Source organism: Nicotiana tomentosiformis, chromosome 3 (assembly GCF_000390325.3).
Source record: "Nicotiana tomentosiformis chromosome 3, ASM39032v3, whole genome shotgun sequence".
NCBI classification, from domain to species: Eukaryota; Viridiplantae; Streptophyta; class Magnoliopsida; order Solanales; family Solanaceae; genus Nicotiana; species Nicotiana tomentosiformis.
In genome coordinates, this window is record NC_090814.1 from 131,041,968 (window position 1) to 131,066,821 (window position 24,854).

Here is a 24,854-nt window from a genome sequence, read left to right on the forward strand (position 1 = left end):
GGTGTTCGGCCCGCTCCACAAGAAGAGGGATTATTTTATAAACATCTGATTTAAAAGCTATTATAAGGCTAACACACAAAGAAGCACAATCTCTATTAACGGGCAAGTGACCCGCCAAAACTCAAGTAAGTGAAATTCGGTCTTTACAAATCCTTTAACAAGTTTCAATATAATTTAGGCACTTTAATTAACAAGTAGGGTACAAACATCACAAGTATTTCATGATTTGGGTCCTAAACTACCCGGACTTAAGCATAATTAGTAGCTACGCACGGACTCTCGTCACATCGTGCGTACGTAGCCCCCACAATTTGAATCAAATATTAATTTAAATTACCTATGGGGTAAATTCCCTCTTACAATGTTAGGCAAGAGACTTACCTCATCTCAAAGCTCACTTTCCGGCCACAAATTTACTCTAAGGACCCAACTTGGTGCCGAACAATCCGAAACTAGTCAAATGCCATATAAAATAATCAATATACGCTCAAAAGTTAATAATTTAGCTATTAGAGTAATTACCCAACCCAATTTGGAAGATTCTTAAAATTTACCCTCGGGCCCACGTGCCTGAATTTCGGAAATTTTCGAAGATAGTTGTTACCCATAAACCTCACGAACTCAAATAAATTTCACCCAATTCCATAATCATTTTCGTGGTTAAATCCCATTTTTATCAAAACCTAGGTTTTTCAACTAAATCCATAATTTTTACAATTTTACATGTTAAAATCTACCCTTAATCTATGTATTTAACTTACATAGGATAGAAATTATTTACCTTCAATAGTTAGGTGAAAACCCCTCTCCAAGAAGCTCCAAAATCGCCCAAGAAATGAAATAAATGAGTAAAAAATGGCCAAATTCCCTACTTAAATGAACCTCACTGCCGAGAGGTTTTCGCACCTGTGATGCCACTGTCGAACCTGCGGCTCCGCTTCTGCGGACAAAATATCGCAGGTAAGGACCAAGCCCAGGTCCGCCTCCTTCACTTCTGCGTACAACAGCTCACTTCTGCGAGCCCACTTCTGCAGCGTCTGCGTCGTACCTACGACCTTCCCCGCTTATGCGATCAATTCCTTCACATTTGCTGTCACGACCCCAAAAACCTAACTTGTCGTGATGGCGACTATCATGGAACTAGGCAAGCCGACTCAATCCAAAACAAACCGATATTCTCATTTCAAAGATAATTTCAAGGCTATTTAGCGTAAAAACCTTCGTAAAGGAGTTCAAATCAAAATAAAAGTACGAAAAAGAAAAGCCCGACATCGGGGTGTCACTAGTCATTAACATCTACTACAATCCGTCTAACAATATCAAGACTAACTCAGCTTGGAAAATAGCTAAATACAACTAAAGGAAGATAATAGGGTGAAGAGCAGGGCTGCGATCGCCAGGCAGCTATCTTGCTATCCCCGAAAAAATCTGCAATCGGAATAATAAATAACCGCTACCGTGTCCAGCTATACATGGATCTGCACACAAAGTGCAGGGAGTAACGTGAGTACGCCAAATCAGTAAGTAACAATCATAAATAAAGACTGAGCAGTAGTGACGAGCAATAAGCATATAGAGTTCATATCATGAAATCTGAGTACCACATGCTTTTAAAATCAGGGTTTGAATCAAAACATCTCGTTTAAACCCAGTTCCAGAAAAATCATTAAAGATATTTTTAACAGTTTTCAAACAAAGGCTCAATGCAAAGTAAGCAAAAAAATGATGAAATCATAAACAGCTCCTCGAGCAAAACATTACTCATATACTGCCCCTCGGGCAAACCTCACAGTCACTCGTATACAGCCCCTCGGGCATACCTCACCATCACTCATGCCTCTCAGTCACTCAGCACTCGGCACTCAGTAGGTACCTGCGCTCACTGGGGGTGTGTACAGACTCCGGAGGGGCTCCTTCAACCCAAGCGCTATAATCTGCACGGATAACTCTGGAGGGGCTCCTTTGAGCACCCTGATGGAAAAATAAACTACTTGATCGGTGATGGATCCGTGGTTAAAGATGATTGAGTAGTTTGGTTTTTATTTTCGTTTATTTATATTAGCTAGTGAATAAACATCATGTAATCATATTTTTTTGCATGAGTAGTAGTTATTAGTATCAATTAGTATCCTAATCAGAGTTGCTCAAAATTGCATTAAAAGGTCATTATTGAATCATTAATTTAACTTTGTTTCTTTTCTCTTTTTCTCTGAAAATACTAATGTTTATTCCTATATTTATTTTGTATGTCAAATCATGGGAAACAAATATGGATACCTCACAAAGCAAAGTTGGATCAAAGTTTAATTGTAAAAATTTTTGTTTAATTGATTCATGTACGACACATACAATATTCAAAGAGAAGAAATATTTCTCTCATTTAAGTATGTGCAAGGCGGATGTTACTACAATTTATGGTTGTAGTAATCTAATTGAAGGCTCTAGAAGAGTTACTATAACTCTGCCTAGGGGAAGAATACTTATCATAGATAATGCAACGTTCTCCTCCAAGTCCAAGAGGAACTTGTTGAGTTTTAAAGATATCCGCCGAAATGGATATCATATTGAGATAATAGATGGGAATAATCTTGAATATCTCATCGTTACCAAGAATATCTCTGGCCAAAAAAGGGTTATTGAGAAGTTCTCATATATATCTTGTAGCCTGTATTGGACAAGAATTAGTGCAATTGAGGCACATTCTATCGTAAACCAGAAGGTTATTGAACCCAATACTTTTGTATTTTGGCATGATCGATTGGGACATCCTGGATCAATTATGATGAGATGAATTATAGAGAACTCAAATGGGCATCCATTAATGAATTTAAAGATTCTATTAAATAATGAATTTTCTTGCACTTCTTGTTATCAAGGTGATTTAATTATTAGACCATCACCAACAAAGGTTGGAATTGAGTCCCCAACATTTTTGGAACGTATATAAGGGGACATTAATGGACTTATTCACCCACCTAGTTTCAATTACAAAAGTTACGGAGCCTATGTAGAAGTTTGGTCGTTTAGATATTTTATCGTCTTAATAGATGCATCTTCTAGATGGTCTCATGTGTACCTATTGTCATCTCGCAACCAGGCATTTGCAAAATTAATGGCATAAATAATTCGACTACAGACACAATTCCTCGATAATCCAATTAAGTCTATTAGACTTAATAATGCTGCTGAGTTTTCATCCCAAGAATTTAATGATTATTATTTATTAACGTCTGCAATTGATAGCAAGACCGTTACTCATGAAAACGAGGTTACCCACTCTGTTTGGGGTCATGCCATTTTGCATGCAACAATGCTAGTTCGTCTCAGACCGATAAGTTATCATAAATATTGCTCAGTACAATTAGTTTTGAGTCATGAACCTAATATATCCCATTTAACAATTTTTGGGTGCACAGTATATGTGCCTATAGCAAAACTATATAGCACCAAGATGGGTCCCCAAAGAAGGTTAGGAATATATGTTGGGTTTGAATCGCCATCTATTATTCCCTACCTCGAAATATTAACGGGAGATTTGTTCACTGCTCGATTTGCAAATTGTCGATTCGATAAGACATTTTCCCCAAAATTAGGGGGAGAAAATGGTGAAACCAAACGAGAAATTTTGTGAAAAAATCCATCATTACCTAATCTTGATCCACATGCCTCTATTTGGTAAAAAGAAGTGCAAAAGATTATCCATTTGCAGAAAATAGCAAATTAAATGCCAGATGCATTTATGGATCTGAAAAGGATAACGAAATCACATATCCTTGTAGAGAATGTTCCAATCCGTATTGATGCCCCTGTTGGACAATCTTCTAGTTTCATAGCTAATGAGTCAAAAATACGCCTAAAGCGTGGCAGACCATTGGGTTCTAAGGATCGAAATCCTAGAAAAGAAAAATAAATGATCAAGGTGACACTATGAATGAGTCTCATAAATAAACTAATGATTTCACCAATCTTGAGATTCATGAGGAAATCAATGAGCCTGAGACTCAAGAAAATAACGAACTATCAATAAATCCAATCGACATTGAGACAAAGTTAAATCGATTGAATATAGTGGTGGATTATATTTTTTCATACAATGTTGCATCTAGTATTATGCAAGATAATGAGGATCTTGAACCTCAATCTGTTGGAGAATGTCGACAAAGATTTGATTGGCCAAAATGGCAAGAAGCAATCCAATCTGAGTTAGATTCACTCGTGAAACGTGAAGCTTTCGGTCATGTAGTCCAAACACCAAATGGTGTAAAGCTTGTTGGCTATAAATGAGTCTTTGTATGTGAGAGAAATGCGGTACAAAGATATAAGGCACGCCTTGTTGCACAAGGATTTTCACAAAGGCCTGATGTCGATTATGAAGAGACATATTCACCTGTTATGGATGCAATAATATTTCGCTATCTCATTAGTTTTGTTGTCCATGAAAAGCTTAGCATGCATTTAATGGATGTGGTTACAACCTACTTTTATGGCACACTTGATAATGAAATATACATGAAAATTCTCGATGGATTTAAAATGCCTGACACACATAACTCAAAATCCCGAAAAATATTTTCAATCAAATTACAAATATTTTTGTATGGTCTAAAGCAATCAGGAAGAATGTGGTATAACCGCCTTAGTGAGTATTTATTAAAGGAATGTTATATAAATGATGTCATTTGTCCACGTATTTTTATAAAGAAAATAACATCGGAGTTTGTTGTACTTGCCGTATATGTTGATGACATAAACCTTATTGGAACTCCTACAGAACTCCAAAAGGCAATTGATTATTTAAAGAATGAATTCGAGATGAAAATCTCAAAAAGACAAAATTATGTCTCAGTTTGCAAATTGAACATTTGGCAAACAGGATTTTTGTTCATCAATCTACTTACATATATAAGGTATTGAAAGGGTTTTACATGGATGGAGCACATCCATTAAGTACTCCGACGGTTGTTCGATCACTTGATATGAATAAACACCCATTTTGACCTCAAGAAAAGAATGAAGAGCTTCTTGGTCCTGAAATACCATATCTTAGTGCAATTGGTGCACTAATGTATCTTGCTAACATTACAAGGTCTGGCATAACTTTTTCAGTTAATGTCTTAGCAAGATATAGCTTTGCTACTACAAGGAGACATTGGAATGGAATCAAACATATATTGCGGTATCTAAAAGGGACTACTGATATAGGCTTATTTTATGGCAATGATTGCAATCCTGACCTTGTTGGTTATGCCGATGCTTGGTATTTATCTGACCCACACAAGGCTCGATCTAAAACAGGCTATGTGTTTACATATGGAGGCACTGCCATACCTTGGCGATCGACTAAGCAATCAATCGTTGCTACTTCATCTAATCATGCAGAGATAATTATTATTCATGAAGCAAGTCAAAAATGTGTGTGGTTGAGGCCTATAATACATCTTATTAGTGAAAATGTGGTTTGAAGTGTGACAAATTACGCACAATTTTGTATGAAGATAATGCAGCATGCATAACCCAATTGAAAGGAGGATTCATAAAAGGAGATAGGACAAAACACATTTCACCAAAGTTATTTTTCACTCATGATCTTCAAAAGAATTGTGATATCAATGTGCAACAGATTCATTCAAGTGATAATATGGTTGATTTGTTCACTAAATCTCTACCGACGTCAATATTCAAGAAGCTAGCGTACAAGATTGGGATGCGAAGGCTCAAATATGTGAATTGATGCTCTCGTCCGGGGGAGTCAATACACGTTGTACTCTTTTTCCCTTATAAGGTTTTGTCTCACTGAATTTTTCTTGCAAGATTTTTAATGAGGCAATCAAAAGGCGTATTATTAAACATGTGAACTCTTTTTCCTTCACTATAATTTTTTTCCACTGGGTTTTTACAGGAATTGTAAATGCGTTCTTGTTAATCTTAATTCCATAGACATATAGGTATTAAGTTAGCTTAAATAGGCGAGCAATGACTTGACAGATTCTTATAAGTAATATCAACCCTGTCAATCAACAATCCAGATAAATTAATTAGCTATTTTAAACTAAGAATGCAACATGATTGTTAGACAACCCGTGACCCTGGAATATTATCTCCTATTAATTGTTATTCGAAACTATTTAAGTATTGTGGTTGATTTCTAGTATTTCATTACTTGATAGTTTTTAAGTAGTAAATAAGAAAATCTTCTATTTTGTAAGAAATCGCTTGAATCGATAAGTTATTTGAGTTTGAATTAGTCAAAAGTTAATCATAAGTCTTCGTGGGAACGATACTTTATTCACTACTCTATTACTTGACGACCACGTATACTTGCGTGAGTGTGTTTGGTTGCAACAAGTTTTTGGCGCAGTTGCCGGGGACCAAAGTTATCGTCTACACAGATCATTCAGCTATCAGATACTTGTTTGAAAAGAAAGATGCCAAGCCGAGGCTGATTCGTTGGGTCCTCCTCTTGCAAGAATTTGAATTAGAGATCCGAGATCGAAAAGGGACAGAAAATCAAATGGTTGATCACTTGTCCAGATTAGAAAGTCGGAACCATGTAGCTGAAGGAGGGTCAATCAAAGAAACATTTCCTGATGAGCAGTTATTAGCAGTCACCTCAGGTGAAACCCCATGGTATGCGAATTATGTGAATTTTATTGCAAGTGAGGTGACACCACTAGAATTAACACCTGATAATAGAAGAAGATTCTTACATGATGTGAGGCTCTACATGTGGGATAAGCCATTCTTATATAGGCAATGCGCAGATCAGTTGGTGCGAAGGTGTGTTCCTGAGGAAGAGATGAATGCAATATTGCATGGCTGTCATGCTTCGCCATATGGAGGTCATCACGGTGGGGATAGAACCGCCCAAAAAGTGCTACAATCAGGTTTCTATTGGCCAAAATTATTTAAGGATGCACATGCCTTTGTTAAAAAGTGTGACAGATACCAAAGAACCGGAACTATCACGAGGAAGCACGAAATGCCTTTGCAAAATATTCTGGCAGTAGAGCTTTTTGATGTTTGGGGGATTGATTTCATGGGACCGTTCCCATATTCTAATGGTCTCAGGTACATCTTGGTGGCGGTCGACTATGTTTCTAAGTGGGTGGAGGCCATTGCTCTTCCTACTAATGACACAAAGGTAGTGGTAAGCTTTGTAAAGAAGCACATCTTCACGCGCTTTGGGACTCCAAGAGTGTTAATAAGCGACGGAGGAACTCACTTTTGTAACAAATTGCTGAATAATGTTCTTACAAAGTATGGAGTTAAGCACAAAGTTTCCACTGCCTATCATCCCCAAACGAGTGGTCAAGTGGAAGTTTCAAATAGAGAGGTAAAGTAGATTCTGGAGAAAATAGTAAGTGGAAATAGAAAAGACTGGGCAGGGAAGCTGGATGATGCATTATGGGCATATCGAACTACATACAAGACTCCCATAGGTACTTCTCCGTACAGGTTCGTTTATGGGAAGGCATGCCACTTGCCCGTCGAGCTTGAACATAAAGCTTATTGGGCGATCAAAAAGCTAAATCTGGATATGGACTCAGATGGTGAGAATAGGTTGTTACAACTCAACGAGCTTGATGAATTTCAATTGCACGCATATGAAAATGCCAAATTATATAAAGAAAAGACGAAGAGGTGGCATGACAAGCACGTTCAACATCGAGAGTTTGAGCCGGGTCAAGAAGTTCTCTTGTTCAATTCAAGGTTGAAGCTATTCCCTGGAAAGCTTAAGTCTCGTTGGGCAGGTCCTTTTGTTGTGGTAAGTGTGAGGCCTCACGGAACGGTGGAACTGCGTGATACGAGCTCAAGTGGTACCTTCTTGGTAAATGGCCAGAGAATAAAACATTATTGGGGTGGTGACATTGCACGTCACAAGACCTCAGTGGACTTGGCAGATGCTTAAACACGTGTTGAGTCGTGCCGCGATGTTAAATTAGGCGCTCGTTGGGAGGCAACCCATATTTTACCGCTTTCGAAGCATAGTTTTTTCTTTTATAGGCCATAATTTTTTCTTTGTAGGTTGAAATGGTGTGTAATGTATATATTGAGTGCTCGGGTAGTCGGGATTGTTTTAAAAAAAAATAGCAAATTGAGCGCCCAGGCCAGCGCCCCACGCTGCCTGGGGCGCACTTTGCAGCAGCTCGGAAGCTTCAACGCCAGCCCCAGCGTGGGGCGCTTGGCTGGCGGTTCAGGTAAGTAAATTTTTTTTTTCGTTTTCTTTGTTTAATTAAAAATACCCTACCCAATTACCCATATACACTCATAACCCAACCCATACCCAATTACCCAAACCCATCTCCCACCTAAATTAAAATAGCTAAAACCCAAAACCCCTCATTTTCTAAAAAAAACCACACGGTTTGCTCTTCTTCTCCCCCTTTCTCTCAAGTTCTCACAATATTCCTTGCTCAATTCCATCTCAATACTCTAAGGTTTGTTCTTCTTCTTATCTTTTTTCTTATATTTTGGAAGTTCTTAGAGTATTTGTAGTCTTCTTTCTCCCCCAATCCTCAAACCCCCTAGGTCTCTTAAACATATTTGGATGTTATTGTGGGTGGAATGATTATACACGAAATTGGTACAAAAATTTGGTTGAGCAGTTGTGTTTGAAGTAGTAAACTATAATTTCCTCTACTTCATGTAAATTTGGGAGGCCCACCTTCTCCCACCATTGTTGAAATAGAAGAGCAAAATTGATGCTCACAAGGTGTTTGCTAAAATGCTTAAGAGAGTAAATTTGAACACCGGTGAAGTCTAAGTAGCCGAGTGTAGTTGTATATGAGTTAGGGCGAAGTGTGGGGTGTTTTGGGGGTATTGTATCTTGTTGTAAACTTTTGTAAGTTGTAGTTAGTATACTAAAATAGTGTAGTAATGTAGACTTTAGCTTTGTTATGCTTGCACCATAGTTAAGTTACGGCCATGTTAGACTAATTGAATTTTATGGCATAGGGAAATCTAAGTACCTATAGACTTGTGATGACACATTGGTGCACATTGAATCAATATTATGATTCGATTATACATAGCCTTAGGTTTTAAGTGTGGGGTCATCTTGCCTCTCACGATAACCTTAGGCAACATCTCTTGATTAATTCTCATCTTTGTGTTTATCATGTGTAGGTTGCTATGGCTCGTGACGATACCGCTAAAGGAAAAGGGGTGGGGAAGTCCTCCACTACTGCTCCCCGTCCAAAGAAACGCAAGCAAGTCGAGAGCTCTTCCCGATAAGCCAAGGGAAAGCAACAGGCTAGCGGGTCTACGAGGCCACCACGGCCTCGAGTAGAACTTGTTCGGGATGACGCCATCAAATGGCATGATACTTTTGTTCCATATGGGAGATATGTGTCTGAAATGTGGATAAATGTGAAGGCTTTAGAATGGAACTTCCCAGATGTACTTGCTACATTGATTGAAAAGAAGATGGATAAGCTCCTCGAATGTCCGGGCCCGACAAATCTCAGCATAGTAAGAGAGTTATATGCCAACTAGAACGAGAAAAATGACGAGTCGTGGGTCAGAGGAAAGGAAAATCCAATGGATAGGGAAGCCTTGTGTCATTTTTTGGGAGTTGATAGTCCTAACCCACGAAGGCTTCGAAATTTCGTCAAAAGTCCAAGCTACCAAGCAATACATCACACACTTTGTGGCATTGATTCTCATGAAAAATGGACGTGAACAAAGGGAAATATTCACCTTGAAATGCTCCGGTTCGACTTCAACAAAACGGCCAAGGTTTGGCAAAACTTTGTGCAAGCTAGATTAATGCCCGTTGAACATAATAGTGAGTGCACTCGAGCTCGAGTGTGCGTGATCTACTTTTTGATGACCGGGCGCCCCATAAATGTGGGTGAGCTCATGCTTGGGGAGATGACCCACACCCGTTTTGGAGAAAGGATCAAAAGGGTTTTTTTGGCAATATCCTGACACAATACATGCTCTCTCGTAGGGTACCAGAGTACCCTGGCTATGATGAGGTAGTAGAGGCACCCACAATATTGTTAGACATCACATCCATGCTAGAGTCCACATCCAAGCTCAACCAAGATGCTAGGAATGAGAGGGACAAAAATTTCAACAGGTATCTTTACAAATCCCTCAATGTTATTATGAGCAAGCTTGGGGTGTCAGATGAGGAGCGCACGCAATTGCGAAATGATCTCTCCAGTTCTTCCAAGGAGATGTTCGGCATAATACCAGGCAGTCCCGTTCATCCGTCTGCGGATGAAAACACTGACAAGGAATCTGATAATGAGGATGCGGATGATGATGAAGTTATGGGACCAATGGCTTTGGTACCCTTAGGAGATGATGATGAGCCCATTGCCGCAGCTGGTTGGCATCCTGATGAGGCAGACTCCGACTAACAGGGAGTTCTTTCTTTCCACCTTATTTTATTTTACAATTTATTAAGCATCGGGGACTATGCATTGTTTAAGTGTGGGGTGGAGGGAATACTCCTTGAATTGTATAAAAAAAAATTAGTGTTATTATTATTTTTTCTTTTATCACCTTTTAGCTTAGTTTAAGACTAACATAGTCTAATTAGCTAGATTACATAAAATAAAATAAAAATATTAACAAAAACTTGGATTTTTCCCGACGATGGATCTGTTGGACAATTTTCTTGAGGGATTAAAGTCCGATTAAAAATACCAAAAAGATTTTCTTTTGTTTTATTTTTGATAGTTAGGTAGTATCCCTTGGTTTTTCTTTGGACGCCGGTTCTTTTCCAAGGGTGTAGCTCGAACCGGGTGTTTTTTTGGGGGGGAGGGGGGTAGGATAAGGGAGAAAACTGAGATTGCTCTGAGGTACCTGTTGACATGTTTGGTATTGGCAAGTTAAGTTAGAGCATGCGCTCTGTCTTCCTGCATATATGATTTGAATTGTAATGCCCAAGTAGATTAAGTAGCCTACTCTTTGACGCCTTTTTCTCAGTTGATTGACTTGTATGCCACTAGTGCATTATTGCTTAAAAATCCTCAACTTGATATGCTTGCTTGACTTGAGAGTCACACAGAACCGTCTGGAGTGAGTCAAGTGCCATGTGTGTGTAAGGATTGCTGATATTCTGTGCTACCCTGTATAGTCTAGAACTTGCCCCATGTGTTAATCAACGCGAAATCATTAAGTTGTGCTAGTCTAGGAGATGACATAGGCGTTTCTTGCTTGACCATAAAGGTGCTTGTTACTGACAAATAAAATTTTTCCATTGCTAGCCCCTTTGAGCCTATAGACCGTTTCCTTGGCAACCACATTACAAGCCGTACTCCTAGTTGTTCTTAATTTGAGCTTGTTGAACCTTTACCTCCTAAGGAACTTAGTCGCTAAAAGAAGTAAGGTGAGAGATTAGGAAGTGGCTTTCGAGTGGAACCATGAAAGGGCCCTTAAGGTGCACTAAAATGGTGAATAAAGGTCACTAGCTTATGAATTTCAATGTATGGAGTGTGTGTTAAATAAAATAAAATAAAAAGAGGAAAATTTTTGCAAGAAAAAGCAAACAAAAGTTCAAATAATGTAGAAATATACACACCTCCTAATCTTTCTCACTTGTGCTAGTGAATCCATAGAGGTGCTTGATGGAAAAGAGGGCTATGTTAGTTATGGTGTATGACAAGTGAATGGGTTGAGAAGATATTGCGCTTGAATTGTGAGTGTAGTATATTAAAGTGCTTAGGAGGGTTAGTCACTATTCCTAAATGTATCCTACCCGTCCTTTAGCCTACATTACAACCTTAAAGTCCTAATTGATCCTAGATTTAGCTAGCTTAGATTAGTAGAGATGTACACTATGGGCAAGCTTATGGTACGACCACGGGATGCACATGAATTCTTTGTGAGAGTGAGTAAATGTTGTTCAATTGTGTGATGTCCTTAATTTATGTTCAATGACATATTTAAATTTGTGGACTACTTTGATATTCACTCTTTTTCTTTTGGTGAGGGCACTTGATCTCATGACGGATTGGTGAAATTGTACACTTTCTTGTGTTGGGTGAGTGCGTGTGTTGAGGATGCTTAGTGGTAACGAGTCGTCTCTTGAGGTAAGGTGGTTGTGGAGAGGTTGCTTGAGTTGGTTGAAAAATATTGAGTATACTTGGGCTATTTAAAAATGGGAAGAATGTGAAATTTGTGTGTTCATGCTTAATTGCCGACATCGATCACGGTCAAAAGGTAGGGTGTTTGATTGAATTAATTGTGAAGTCCTCTTTCATAGTGCTAAGTATGTTTTTGGGGTGCTAATATAGTTCCATTGCTCGAGGACGAACAAGAGTCTAAGTGTGGGGTGTTGATAATTGGTTTAATGTATGCATATTTTTATATATATCGCCTCACATTTTACTCATGTCTCGACGATTTGAGATGTTTAATATGATTGTTTGTGCTAAATTTTAGTATTTCTATGTGTAGGGATCATTCGGATGCAATTTGGGACGAAAGGGCGCGAATTGGAGCAAAATCGGGACAAAATCGCAAAAAGTGAGATTTGAGGGCCACAGCCAGCGTGGGGCGCTGGCTGTGGCGCAATTTACAGTAGCCAAAATATTTGAGCGCCAGGGCCAGCGCCCCACGCTGCCCTGGACGCTCAAGATGGAAAAGTGTCCTTTTTCGACTAGGACTCGATTATTTCGACCCCTAGATGCCCCCAACTCATATAAAAGCCAACCTAAACCTATTTTTGAAGGAAGGACGTGATTTAGAGAGAAGAGGGAGGCGCCAAACACTCGGAAGCAAGGATTTGATCAATTCTTCCATCCCTTTCCTAGTACTCATTAGTTTTATGTTTAAAACATTATTTTTGATGATTGTATGAACATGAGTGGCTAAGAACCCTATTGTTCTAGGGTCATGGGTATACATGAATGTTGATGTTTGAAGTTTAATTTGACGAAGTTGATTTTATCATATTGGGTTGTTTATTTAATTCTATTTTTAATTATTTTGCTGAGCAGCTAACAGTGAAATACTATCTACGAATCTAGAGTTGAACTCGAAAGTGGAAACTCTAGATTGCATATAGAATTAAATAGAGCAAGTTCTTAAACCCGGGCATCGGGGAACAGATTCGCAATTAGGATAGACATATACCTAATTGCCTTGCTCGGTCGCAATACAGAAATTGTAAATGCCTTCTTGTTAATCTTAATTCCATAGACATATAGGTATTAAGTTAGCTTAAATAGGCGAGTAAGGACTCGACAGATTCTTATAAGTAATATCAACCTTGTCAATTAACAATCTAGATAAATTAATTAGTTATTTTAAGCTAAGAATGCAACATGATTGTTAGATAACCCGTGACCCTGGAATATTATCTCCTATTGATTGTTATTCGAAACTATTTAAGTGTTATGGTTGATTTCTAGTATTTCATTACTTGATAGTTTTTAAGTAGTAAATAAGAAAATCATCTATTTTGTAAGAAATCGCTTGAATCGATAAGTTATTTGAGTTTGAATTAGTCAAAAGTTAATCATAAATCTTCGTGGGAACGATACTTTATTCACTACTCTATTACTTGACGATCACGTATACTTGCGTGAGTGTGTTTGGTCGCAATAAGTTTTTAATATTATTTTGTATTTTCATATGTATGTTTGACACTAATTACTTAGCTGAATTGAGTAAACGATAGTCTATTATTGAGAATTATATCCAAATGACATTATGAAGAGTTTAACTCAATAGGTAAGCATTTCCTTCGTATTTGAAATTATTTTTGTCCTTTGGTATTAATGATATCAACTTCAATGAATTCAAGTCGCAATGCACCATGAGGGTAAGACATCGGGATCAAGTCATGATGCTCCATGATGATAAGCGTTGGGTTTGAATCCCAATTCATTATGGCCTAACATGCCTTTATATTGGTAAGATATTGGGTTTGGGTCCCACTATACCATATTGATGATATAATGATGAATAAAGAAAAATAATATATTTTTCATGAAAAGACATGAATATTGCCCCACTTGATTTGCTCCAATTTTGAAGTGAATGTGGTAGCGACGCACAATAAGTCTAAATGAAGACAAGTTGTTGAATAATGAACGTGAGCGTTCCAAAGATTAAAATAATAATAATTATCACTATGATTATAAAAGGAGAATAATAAGGGTTCTCAAAATAATCCTTCAAAATGTGAAGGCAATGTTTACCATCAAATTAATATGAAAAATAATAAAGCACGCCGCTGATTATGATCCATTCCTTGAAGAAAATGTAACTTGTGATAAGCATTAAGAATGCAGACCCATTCCTAAAGGTGAATGTGGCAATATGTGATAAAAGTAATGAATAAAAACATGCAATGCATGATTAGATGAATACCACATAACTCACCTCTAAGGGAGGTTTGAGTGAAATAAAGAGAATAAATATTATTGTGTGGTTACATGAATATGTCATTGGTCGCATACATGTGATACGCCAAAAAAAATATTTTGGTGTGCCTTATAAAAGATTATTAAAGGCAAAACTAAAGCAAGAAATGATTTTGCTTATGATAATTTTGACCATGACAAATTTATTATGATATAATTTTCTCCGTGAAGGAGACATTTATCATATATGGTGTGACAAAAGATCTTGTAGTACAAAGTTGCTAAGAGCTCCGAAAATATTAATTTGTTACTACCCGGATGAATAAAATTATTCACGATATTGATATTGTAAAGTCTCAAAAGAAACTTTTTGAGTTTCAAATGTATAAGTCAAAGTGGTTGGCATATTGAGACGATAAATGAAAGGAATATTGAATATCTTCATATTTCTATAATCATAACGGGTAAATATGAAAGGTTACCCGATTTTCTTTCTATTTGTACTACATAAATATAAGAATGATGATGGAATCATATGTCACAAGTAAACTATAGGTTTACTGAAACAAATATTAGTTGGCATGACCGGTTGACCATCTCGGTTCAATTATGATGCGAAAAATTAATTGAAAATTACATTGGCATATATTAAAGAAATATAGGATTCTTTAAGAATTCTCTTGTGATGCTTATTCTTATGATATACCAGTTAAGGTTGGGATTGAATCCCTTGATTTCTGGAACGAATAAAATGTGATAAATATATGGGCCCAGTCACCTTCCATGTGGACAGTTTACTATTATATGATTTTAATAGATGCATCTATTCTATGGTCACATGTGCATTTATTATCAACTTGCAGTTTGACTTTTGCAAGATTGATTGCTCAAATTATTAGAGCACAGTTCCAGAATATAAATTATAATGATTTATCTTGATAATACTGATTTAAATATAAGTTAGTTTAGCAGAAATTGTATGCCTCCAATTATATCTAAACCATTGGTTATGAGAACAAAACAGCCAAAATAAAATTTGGTATGTGATGTATTATTTAATATACAACAGCACTTTTACACATCTAGCCAAGTTATGATAAGTTCTCCTTATCACAATCGGTTTAGGGTCAGCAACCAAATAATTTCCATCTAGAATCATGAATGTGCTATATGATTTAATTGTTCCACCACAATGCACAAATATGGATCCCCAAATAAGGCTAGGGATATGTGTTGGTGATCCCAACAATAGGGGGAGAAAATGGGCAGCTGAAAAAGTAATGCATGTAATGAATTATTATGAGTACATCTAGATCCTCGTATGAGAAAATATGAACTTGAAGTTCTAGTGATGATTCATTTGCAAAATATTGCCAGGCGTATTTGCTGACCCAAAGCTAAATGTCATATTCAACTGCTAATGCTCCAAATAAAATAAAGTTTATAATGAATAGAGTCTATGGCATGCATAAAGCATAATAGACTAATCGGTTCCAAAGATAAAACTCCTTGAAGAAGGAGATGAGCAAATGTTCAAGATGGTCATAATAAGGAGTCAAGTGCTCTAGAAGAGAACCACGACATAACACTTCATAAGACCTCATGGGAGAGACTCATGTACCTGAAAATAATAAGATAAAGAGATCTCAATAAGTTATGTCTTTATTGGGTAATAATAGAACCGATATAAAATGATCGTCGACGATATTTTTAATATAATGTAGCGCTCAATATTATTAATATTGACTAGGATCTTGAGCTCAAATCTGTCATGAAATTTGGAAAGATAAATGATTGGCCAAATGAAAAATATGCAATAAAAATTAATTTCACCTAAAAATATGAAGTTGGACGGATAGTCTCAACACCTAAAAGTATAAAGCCAATGGAGGTATAAATGTATTCTTGTGCGAAAAAAAAAGCTCATGTCAAGTCGATAGACATAAAGACGACTTGTGTCACAAGAAGATTTGTAAATATCCTGGCATTGATTATATAGAGACATATTCTCATGTGGTGGATGTAGTCATTTCAGGTTTTAATCTGGCAATACATGAAAAACTTGATATGCGTATAATGGAAATCATTGAAGGATTTAAATTGTTCTGAAGCATATTAAGGTTTCCAAGAAATTTATTAAATAAAGCTTCAAAAATTCTTATACGGATTGAAACAATTAGGGAGCATGTGGTATAATCGCCTGAGTGAGTACCTGTTGAAAGAATGGTAAAAAATGATTCCATTTGTCCTTGTGTCTTTATAAAAAGAACTGAATCTAAATTTGTTATAATCGCCGTATATGTTGATGATTTAAATATCATTGGAACTCATGGGGAGGTTCCTAAAGCAGTAGACTGTTTAAACAAAGAATTTGAAATGAAAGATATTGGAAAGACAAAATTTTGTCTTGGTCTACAAATTGAGTATATGAAAGATGGAATTTTTATTCATCAATCAGCATACACTAAAAAGATTTTAAAGCGATTCTATATGGATAAAGCACATCCATTGAGTACTGAGTACTCCGATGATTGTGAGATCACTCGATATAAATAAAGATCCATTCCGACCTTATGAAAATAATGAAGAGCTTCTTGGTCCCGAAGTACCATATCTTAGTGCAATTGGTGCACTAATGTATCTTGCTAACATTACAAAGCCTGGCATAACTTTTTCAGTTAATGTCTTAACAAGATATAACTCTACTTTTACAAGGAGACATTGGAATGAAATCAAATACATAGTGCGGTATCTAAAAGGGACTACTGATATGGGCTTATTTTATGGCAATGATTGCAATTCCGATCTTGTTGGTAATGCCGATGCTGGGTATTTATCTGTCCCACATAAGGCTCGATCTCAAACAGGTTACGTGTTTACATATGGAGGCACTGCCATATCTTGGCGATCGACTAAGCAATCAATCGTGGCTACTTCATCTAATCATGCTGAGATAATTACTATTCATGAAGCAAGTCGAGAATGTGTATGGTTGAGGTCTATAATACACCTTATTCGAGAAAAATGTGGTTTGAAGTGTGACAGACTACCCATAATTTTGTATGAAGACAATGCAGCATGTATAGCCCAATTAAAGGGATGATTCATAAAAGGGGATAGGACAAAGCACATTTCACCAAAGTTATTTTTCACACATGATCTTCAAAAAATGTGAATTTACCAAATCTCTACCGACGTCAACCTTCAAGAAACTAGTGTACAAGATTGGGATGCGAAGGCTCAGGGATGTGAATTAATACTCTCATAAGGGGGAGTTAATACGCGTTGTACTCTTTTTCCCTTACAAGGTTTTGTCCCACTGGATTTTTCTTGCAAGGTTTTTAACGAGGCAACCAAAAAGCGTATTTCTAAACATGTGTACTCTTTTTCCTTCACTAGGATTTTTTTCCCATAGGACTTTTTCCTAATAAGGTTTTAACGAGACACATTATCTATGTGCATCCAAGGGGGAGTGTTATAAGAAAAATCAAATTATTGTGGATGTCTACTCTTCCTCCGTGATCTTCTCAAATGCTTAATGACATTCAATGACATATTTCTATGCTTAATTTCATATTCAATGACATATTTTTCTTCACTTTTCATGCCTATATAAAGGCCTTGTAATAGATAGAAAAATACACACAATTGAAGAAGAAATAAGAATCTCTCCTCTCTTTCTCTCTATATCTCTTAGCTTGTTTTTCCTTGTTCTATATTGTTACTTTGAGCTATATTTTATAACATATTTGACTTTTTCTAAAATTAAGGTACAGTTTATTTTTCCCATTTTACTCGTAACTTGTTTAACAAAAATAGTTTAACTAAATAGTTTTATCCAAGAACATGATATTTCCTCTCATATTATCTCTGCGTGTGCGTATGTGTTTTTAATTGAATTTCTTTATTTAGTAACCTCAATTTTATATATAAACAAATTGAGGGGGCCTATTCCTTTCAAGAGAGAATTTGGAGAATAGAAATGAAGATGAAGCTTTCCAACTATGCATGCTTTTCTATGACATGAATAATGTGCCCGGAGATGAACTGGAAACGTTAGATTCTGGAATCAGCCACTGCTTTTAGTCCAAATTGCGCCAACGTTAACAGTTTACAACATATTTCAACTCTCAGTAGAGTATGTTAAGATCAAATATCGACTCAATTGGTACAGTGAACAATTTCACTTCTTGGTAGGTTGCTAACTTTACTTTAGTTTGCAGTCCACGTCAATTCAATATACTTCTTTGATTTCAATCTGATCTGAAGACCTACAAACACCAATCAGCATATAAACAGTTTTCGCTTCTTGTGTTCAACATATTACACGAGAAATCACAAAGACAAACACAACAAAAACATCCACACCTGCACAACCCAATGAAGATACTTTGAGTTCAAATAAAGTACCTTCCATTCCATATCAACACGCCACAATCAAATAATGCGGGTTCCAGATTCTCTTGGCCTATACCTCTACCTTTTCAATTTCTGGTTTTGGTTCTTTTTCCTCTGACGCAGCAGCATCTGCATTACCTTCTGCTCCTGTCAACATATCATCATCCGTAGCTGGAGGAATCTTGAACATTTCGTCATTTTCCAATGCCTCAAACTTCTCTTTTGATTCTCCTTTCAGTAGCTCAACAACCTCAAGCATTGTCGGTCTCTTCTCAGGTCGATTATGAGCACAAATGAGTGCAATAAGAACCAGTCTTTTAAATTCTTCCTCCACATAGTTTCTGTTCAACCTTGGGTCTGCAAGTTCGCTGAACTTCCCTTCACACGCAAGGGGTAGAGCCCAATCAGTGATTGTGCGTTTCACAGTTGGATTAAGCTTCTCAATTGGTTTCTTGCCACTAGCAAGCTCTAGCAAAAGAATACCAAAGCTGTAGACGTCACAGCTCTCTGATGCCTTCCCTAACATTGCATATTCTGGTGCAAGATAGCCTAGAGTGCCTTTTACTCTTGTGGTTACATGTGTTGCACCATCTGGGATGAACTTAGCAAATCCAAAATCAGCAACTTGGGCTTGGAAATCAGAATCGAGCAGTACATTGCTTGCTTTGATGTCTCTGTGGATGATATGTGGGGTCGCATGGTGGTGTAGATAGCTGTCATACACATTACAGTCAAATAATAAATGAAGAGAAAACATAAGACCCTGTAATATCTGGGGGGGGGGGGGGGGGTTTCAGAAAGAAAGATCAAGGATGTTACAAATACTTACACAATTCCCTCAGCAGATCCAATTGCAATGTTCATTCGTCGCTTCCAATCAAGAAGGCTTTCGGCAGAATGCTGCCCGTGAAGATGAGAAAGTAAGCTCAAATTAGGCATGTAATCATATACAATCAGACGTTCCTGGCCTTCAGCACAGTAACCACGTAAACTTAGCAGATTTTTGTGTCGTACTCGAGCCAGAATTTCAACTTCAACAGCAAATTCCATCTCGGCTTTGTTGCTCCACACTTTTAGCCTTTTGACCGCTATCTGAAAATATGCATCCATCAAGATAAACTCTACGCTCATGCGCAGTAGGTGAAGTTCTACAACTTATTGTAGATACACATCATATGGAAGGACTTAAAACTTCAATGGCACGTGATGTCTTTTCAATTTAAAGATATTTCGCCAGTCTTTCATTCTCCTTTTTATATGTGCATTCATCAGGAAATACGTTAGTTCAAGAAATGAATCTTTTTAAGACACGCAGACACGTGAATGCACACGCACACAAACGGACATATAATTTGCATATTTTCTTAGTCACGGGCTCACGGCCACTGTCAGCTCTCTTCTAAACGTGCCTACACCACTCTGTCCACCTCCCTCCTTTTATATGTGCATTCGCCAGGAAATATGTTAGTCCAAGAAATGAATCTTTTTAAGACACGCAACGCACACAAACAGAAATATAATATGTCCACCTCCATTTTTCAGCAGAAACATTCCATTCCATGGTTTCAGACTTTCAGCAGAAGCATTCCAATCTACGGTTTCAGACTTTTAGCAGAATCATTCTTCTTCTTATTCCTCCTTTTTTTCATTTCTATACCTTGTTTCTTTTTGTTTGGGGGGGGGGGGGGGGGGGTTGTCCACAAGAGGCAGGCGTAGATGCATCCATTGTCCCCAGAGCGATATTAGCATATATGCAGTATTTGTCTCTATACACAGATGACACGAATCCAGCAGAAAATACACATTTTTTCTTCAAGCTTTAGAATGATTGTTTCATTTTAAACTATATTTGTTACAGAAAGAGGAACTTGACTCAGTTTTGAGAATAATTACTGGTTGCTGGAAGATAGACATGAGCTTTAGATGATCTGAATAAATGCAGACAAACAAGAAAACCATGAAATCATATTAGAGAAGTAGTGAGATAGGAAAGAGGAGAAGCAGTGATAGACTTTTGCAGAGAAATCTAAAGAATCAAGAACATTACAATGAGGAATATATGGCAAAGTAGTACACTAACATCCATTCGGAATTGCAAGTTATTATCAAATTGCAGCATGAAAGTCCTGATCTCGAATTATATAAAATTAAAAAAGTCCTGATCCTAAGACAAATGGGTCGAGTATAAGGATTACAGAAAGGAAGAATCAGCAGCAACGACAGTTATCCTGTAAAGCTAAGTTTTAAGAATGATTAGTACCAAATAACGGATTTAATACCATAAAGTAATACAAGCAAGAGAAAATTGGGATTTTTAAATCCGCCTTTCCCCCCCAATAAAGGTAGTGTCCACGCCTTGGCTAATCCATGGGTACCTACTACCTACTACCTCCCACCCAGCTTAGGTATGTGGTAACTCTACCCACCATGGATTATACAAATGGGGAGAATTCACGTAATGTGGCCACTATTAGGATGAGAACCATGGTATTTCACATTTCACACAAACAAACATAACTTCGGCTGAATTCAACATCTAGTTCCAAACTTTCAATTCAGACCAAACTATCAATCAATTAACCACCGCGCAAACCCAGATTAGTTGGATCAGAGAAAAAGGACCTACATTTCAAAGACACAGTTGTATTTTATTATCTCTTTAAGCAACCTTGATACTGGTTTTCCATATCTGATGAGAGATGGCCAGTGAATCAAACAAAGAAGAGATCCTTTTCTTTTCTTGGGTTGAAATATCAATTAAGTGAAAAAGGACATAAAGAAGAGATTCTTCATATAACTTTTCACAATGTAACAAAAAGTCAGCATAATAGCTTACCTGCAGCCTCCAACGAAGACGTGATTTGAATAATCCGATGGAGGCCATGCTCATGTACTCTTAAGCACCAATTATTGAAAATACAAAACTCTGAGTTGGTTTCAAGTGGAAAGATGCTCCTATGCACATAATTCTTTAGTTTAAGTTTCTAAGTGACAAATACTGAACACAGTAAAATCACCATAATGTGTACGAATATTAGATCAAAAATAGTCTAGGAATGTCTCTAAACCCATTTAACCATATCTGAATTTCATTTTCATCATTCGAATACCAGGCCTAATGCATACATGCCGTTTTTTAGCATTGCATTACATGATGGACAAGAAATCCTAATTTCCTTTGCTCCATGTATCGTTTATGATTTGGAAATTGTAAAAGTGGGTCAAATAAACATAAAAGGGGAGAGCGGGACGGGGAGAAGAATAGAGCAAAAGAAATGACCAATTTTTTTTCTTCAAAAGATGAACTTTTGACTACTAATGCCATCTCATTTGAGAATAAACTGTGAAGCAGTGAAGTAACTCGTGTTTTCCTCTTTGCTATTGTTGTGACCTTAATTGTGACTCAAGTAGCAAACATATATTTGAGATAAGAATGGTAACATCATATGGTGTTTGCTGGTGATATCAAATAGATGTTCCTCCATAGTCATAGGTCCTTTACCTTATATTTGGTTTTATGAAGGGGAGAGGGGAATTTATTTAGTAGATTTGCCCAAGTGAAGAATGTAAATTCCTATCTAGTAACTTCCTCCTGTCCATCTGGGATGGGCTAAATAAACTTAAGTTTTTTTTTCTCAAAAAGCTGAGTCCCTTTCCTAAGAGAATACAAGACTCATGGTTATCTCTTCTCTTTAATTTATCCTCTACCCAACAAAACATAGTGCAAGCGTTGACAAAATCAAAATTATTAGTAACTTTGATGATGCTCGTCCATTAAGGCTGAGCTGTACCACATTTCAAAAGTGCTTATTGCTGGATTGGACCTAACTATTCCAAAATTATAGCTTTCTACTGAAACACCATTAAATGTTTTTCTAGACTTAAGCACCCAAGCAACCTCATAAAGAAAATCCGAATTATCTTCAAGATTCATCGCTTTACCAGCTAGGACTTGGAACCTGTTATATCAATAACATCATAATTACAATCACAAACTCACGACAAACTACCTTAGAAAGATTCCTCTGAGATCCCAAAATCCTAGTGAATAACCAGGATCCAACTCTTTGTATGGCAATTAATTGTGGCCTTTAAGTCAATGCTATTATAGGAAAAAACTCAAGTGTACCAATAGTGTTCCAGCAACTCTAAAAAATCTTTCATATAATTGCTCCAATGAGTTAACAAAGAGAAGACATAGACTGTTTTTTTTTCTTTTTAATCAATCAATCAGCAGGTATTCACAATTATAGCAGAGGAAAATTTGATGAGCTAAATTTTTAAAGGGAAAGGAAAACCACATGAATTACCTGAGATCCATCCCAGAGCTGGCCCCAATAAACACTTCCAAATCCACCTTCTCCAAGCTTGTTATCATAGTTAAAATTATTCGTAGCAGAGTGCAACTCCTTTAGAGAAAAAACCCTCCACTTTGGCTGCTTCTTCGCTTGCCCCTTTCTGTATTATTTCAAACATAAAATCAATTCACCAAAAAAGGGGGGAAATAAAAGAGGAAGAAGATTTCAAATAGAAAAGCAATTCACAAATAAAAAGGGAAAAATAATAGAGGTTCCTGCACTTCCATTGGCAGCATCCACTAAATTAACATAATGAGAAGGCTACTGCAAGAATAATTCAAATACAAGTAGTGGCTTTCAGTTCAATTTATTCTTCTCAATAAATGCAACTTTGTGTCTACTTAGAGCATTCTAGTAGAAAAAAATTGTAAAAATAGCTTAAAATAAAACTTAATTAGAACAATACCCGGCGGAATTTAAGAAATTTAGGACAGTAATAAAGGTAATAGCTTTTAACGAATTTAAGCACATACCGATCTGAACCCTTGACGCAGCAAAATATGGATGGAAAAGCCATAGTCTTCGAAAAACCCAAACTCAACTTTCCCTTTCTTAACAGAAACTATCAAATATTAAGCGCGTCGATCAAAATCAATCTTTAAACCCCATAAGCGGTGAAGTACGCTCAGCTATCGCTTTATCTGACTATTTTCTGTGTTTCACTCACAGCTCAAGAAAAATAAAGCCTCTCCATTTTCGTTACAACCAGAAAACTAAACTTCCTTCCAATCGAAGCAATTTCAGAACCGAAAGTTTGAGCTTTAGTTGAGTGCAGATAAGAAGAAGATTCCAAATGGGAATGCTTTTTGCAAATATTAGTACTTCATTTTCCTTTTAGTTGAAATGAAACTGAAAGGAGAGAGAAAGAGAAAGTAAAAAAAGGGAGAATGGGCGAATGTCGTGCAAAATGAGATTATGATGGCAGGGTTAAGTCACTGTTTTACCTTTGGACTATGTTTTTGTTTTGTTTTTCTCATTAGTAGTCACTGTTTTATGCAGCAGTGCGCTCTCTATTTTCAAACTTACCTCGTCGCGGCCCGGGCCCACATAGGGGCTCTCTTGTCCTGGGCCCCTCTTGTCATCGAATTATACACTCCTTTAGGCAGCGTACGACCATATCATCGTACTTTGCCGCAGTGGTTTCTTACACTTTGAAATTCTGTACGTATTTGGACAAACGTATATGAACTTCAAATTTTCGGGCTAGCAAGAATAAGAAAAATAGATTCAAAAAAAATACTTGTAATTTCCAAATAAGTAATTGAACGAACAGCTAAAATGAAGTCCAAGACGATTAAACACCAGATTTATTTTTTCTTTCTCTTTTGTCTACTAGCACTAGGACAAGGAGTTAGATTATATATGGGGTAATTTTATGTCCGATTACTGAAGTTTACTCATTATACTAGTAAAATTATAAAATTATTTTATTATCAGAATAAATTAAATATGCTTTACTCGCTATAATAGTAAAGTCATAAATTATTTTTGCCATATTAAGAAAAATTAAAATACATGTGAATTGCTCAAAGAATAAATGATCGGAAGGCTAAACTACCAACTTTGTTAGATTATGACACGTTACTCACTACATCAATGTTTTTATCACTATGTAAATTATACATCAAATACTAGAAATAAACTTATTGTTAAATTATTATTATTCATGTTTTAAACAAAGGATATTTAAATAACATTTAAATGAAACAAAAAGAAGGAGAGAACGAATTAAACAATTACAGTATACAAGTAGTTCAATTCTATGAAATTC

At 36.7% G+C, this 24,854-nt stretch overlaps 1 protein-coding gene across 2 annotated transcripts; it reads right to left on the reverse strand.

Annotated features, from left to right (window-relative positions):
• Positions 1-18,556: 18,556 nt before the first annotated feature.
• On the reverse strand, positions 18,557-24,007 carry LOC104101795 (PTI1-like tyrosine-protein kinase At3g15890). 2 transcript variants are annotated; one of them, XM_009609315.4, is made up of 4 exons: positions 23,557-24,007; positions 23,036-23,183; positions 19,555-19,817; positions 18,557-19,438 (listed from the first exon to the last, which is right to left on the reverse strand). In XM_009609315.4, the coding sequence occupies exons 1-4, from the start codon at positions 23,598-23,600 to the stop codon at positions 18,796-18,798; spliced, it is 1,098 nt and encodes a 365-aa protein (XP_009607610.1). In that variant the 5' UTR covers positions 23,601-24,007; the 3' UTR covers positions 18,557-18,795. The 2 variants fall into 2 exon arrangements, with proteins under 2 accessions (XP_009607610.1, XP_009607618.1); XM_009609323.3 differs by lacking the exon at positions 23,557-24,007 and adding an exon at positions 21,562-21,680 and having other exon boundaries at positions 23,036-23,173.
• Between the last annotated feature and the right edge of the window lie 847 nt (positions 24,008-24,854).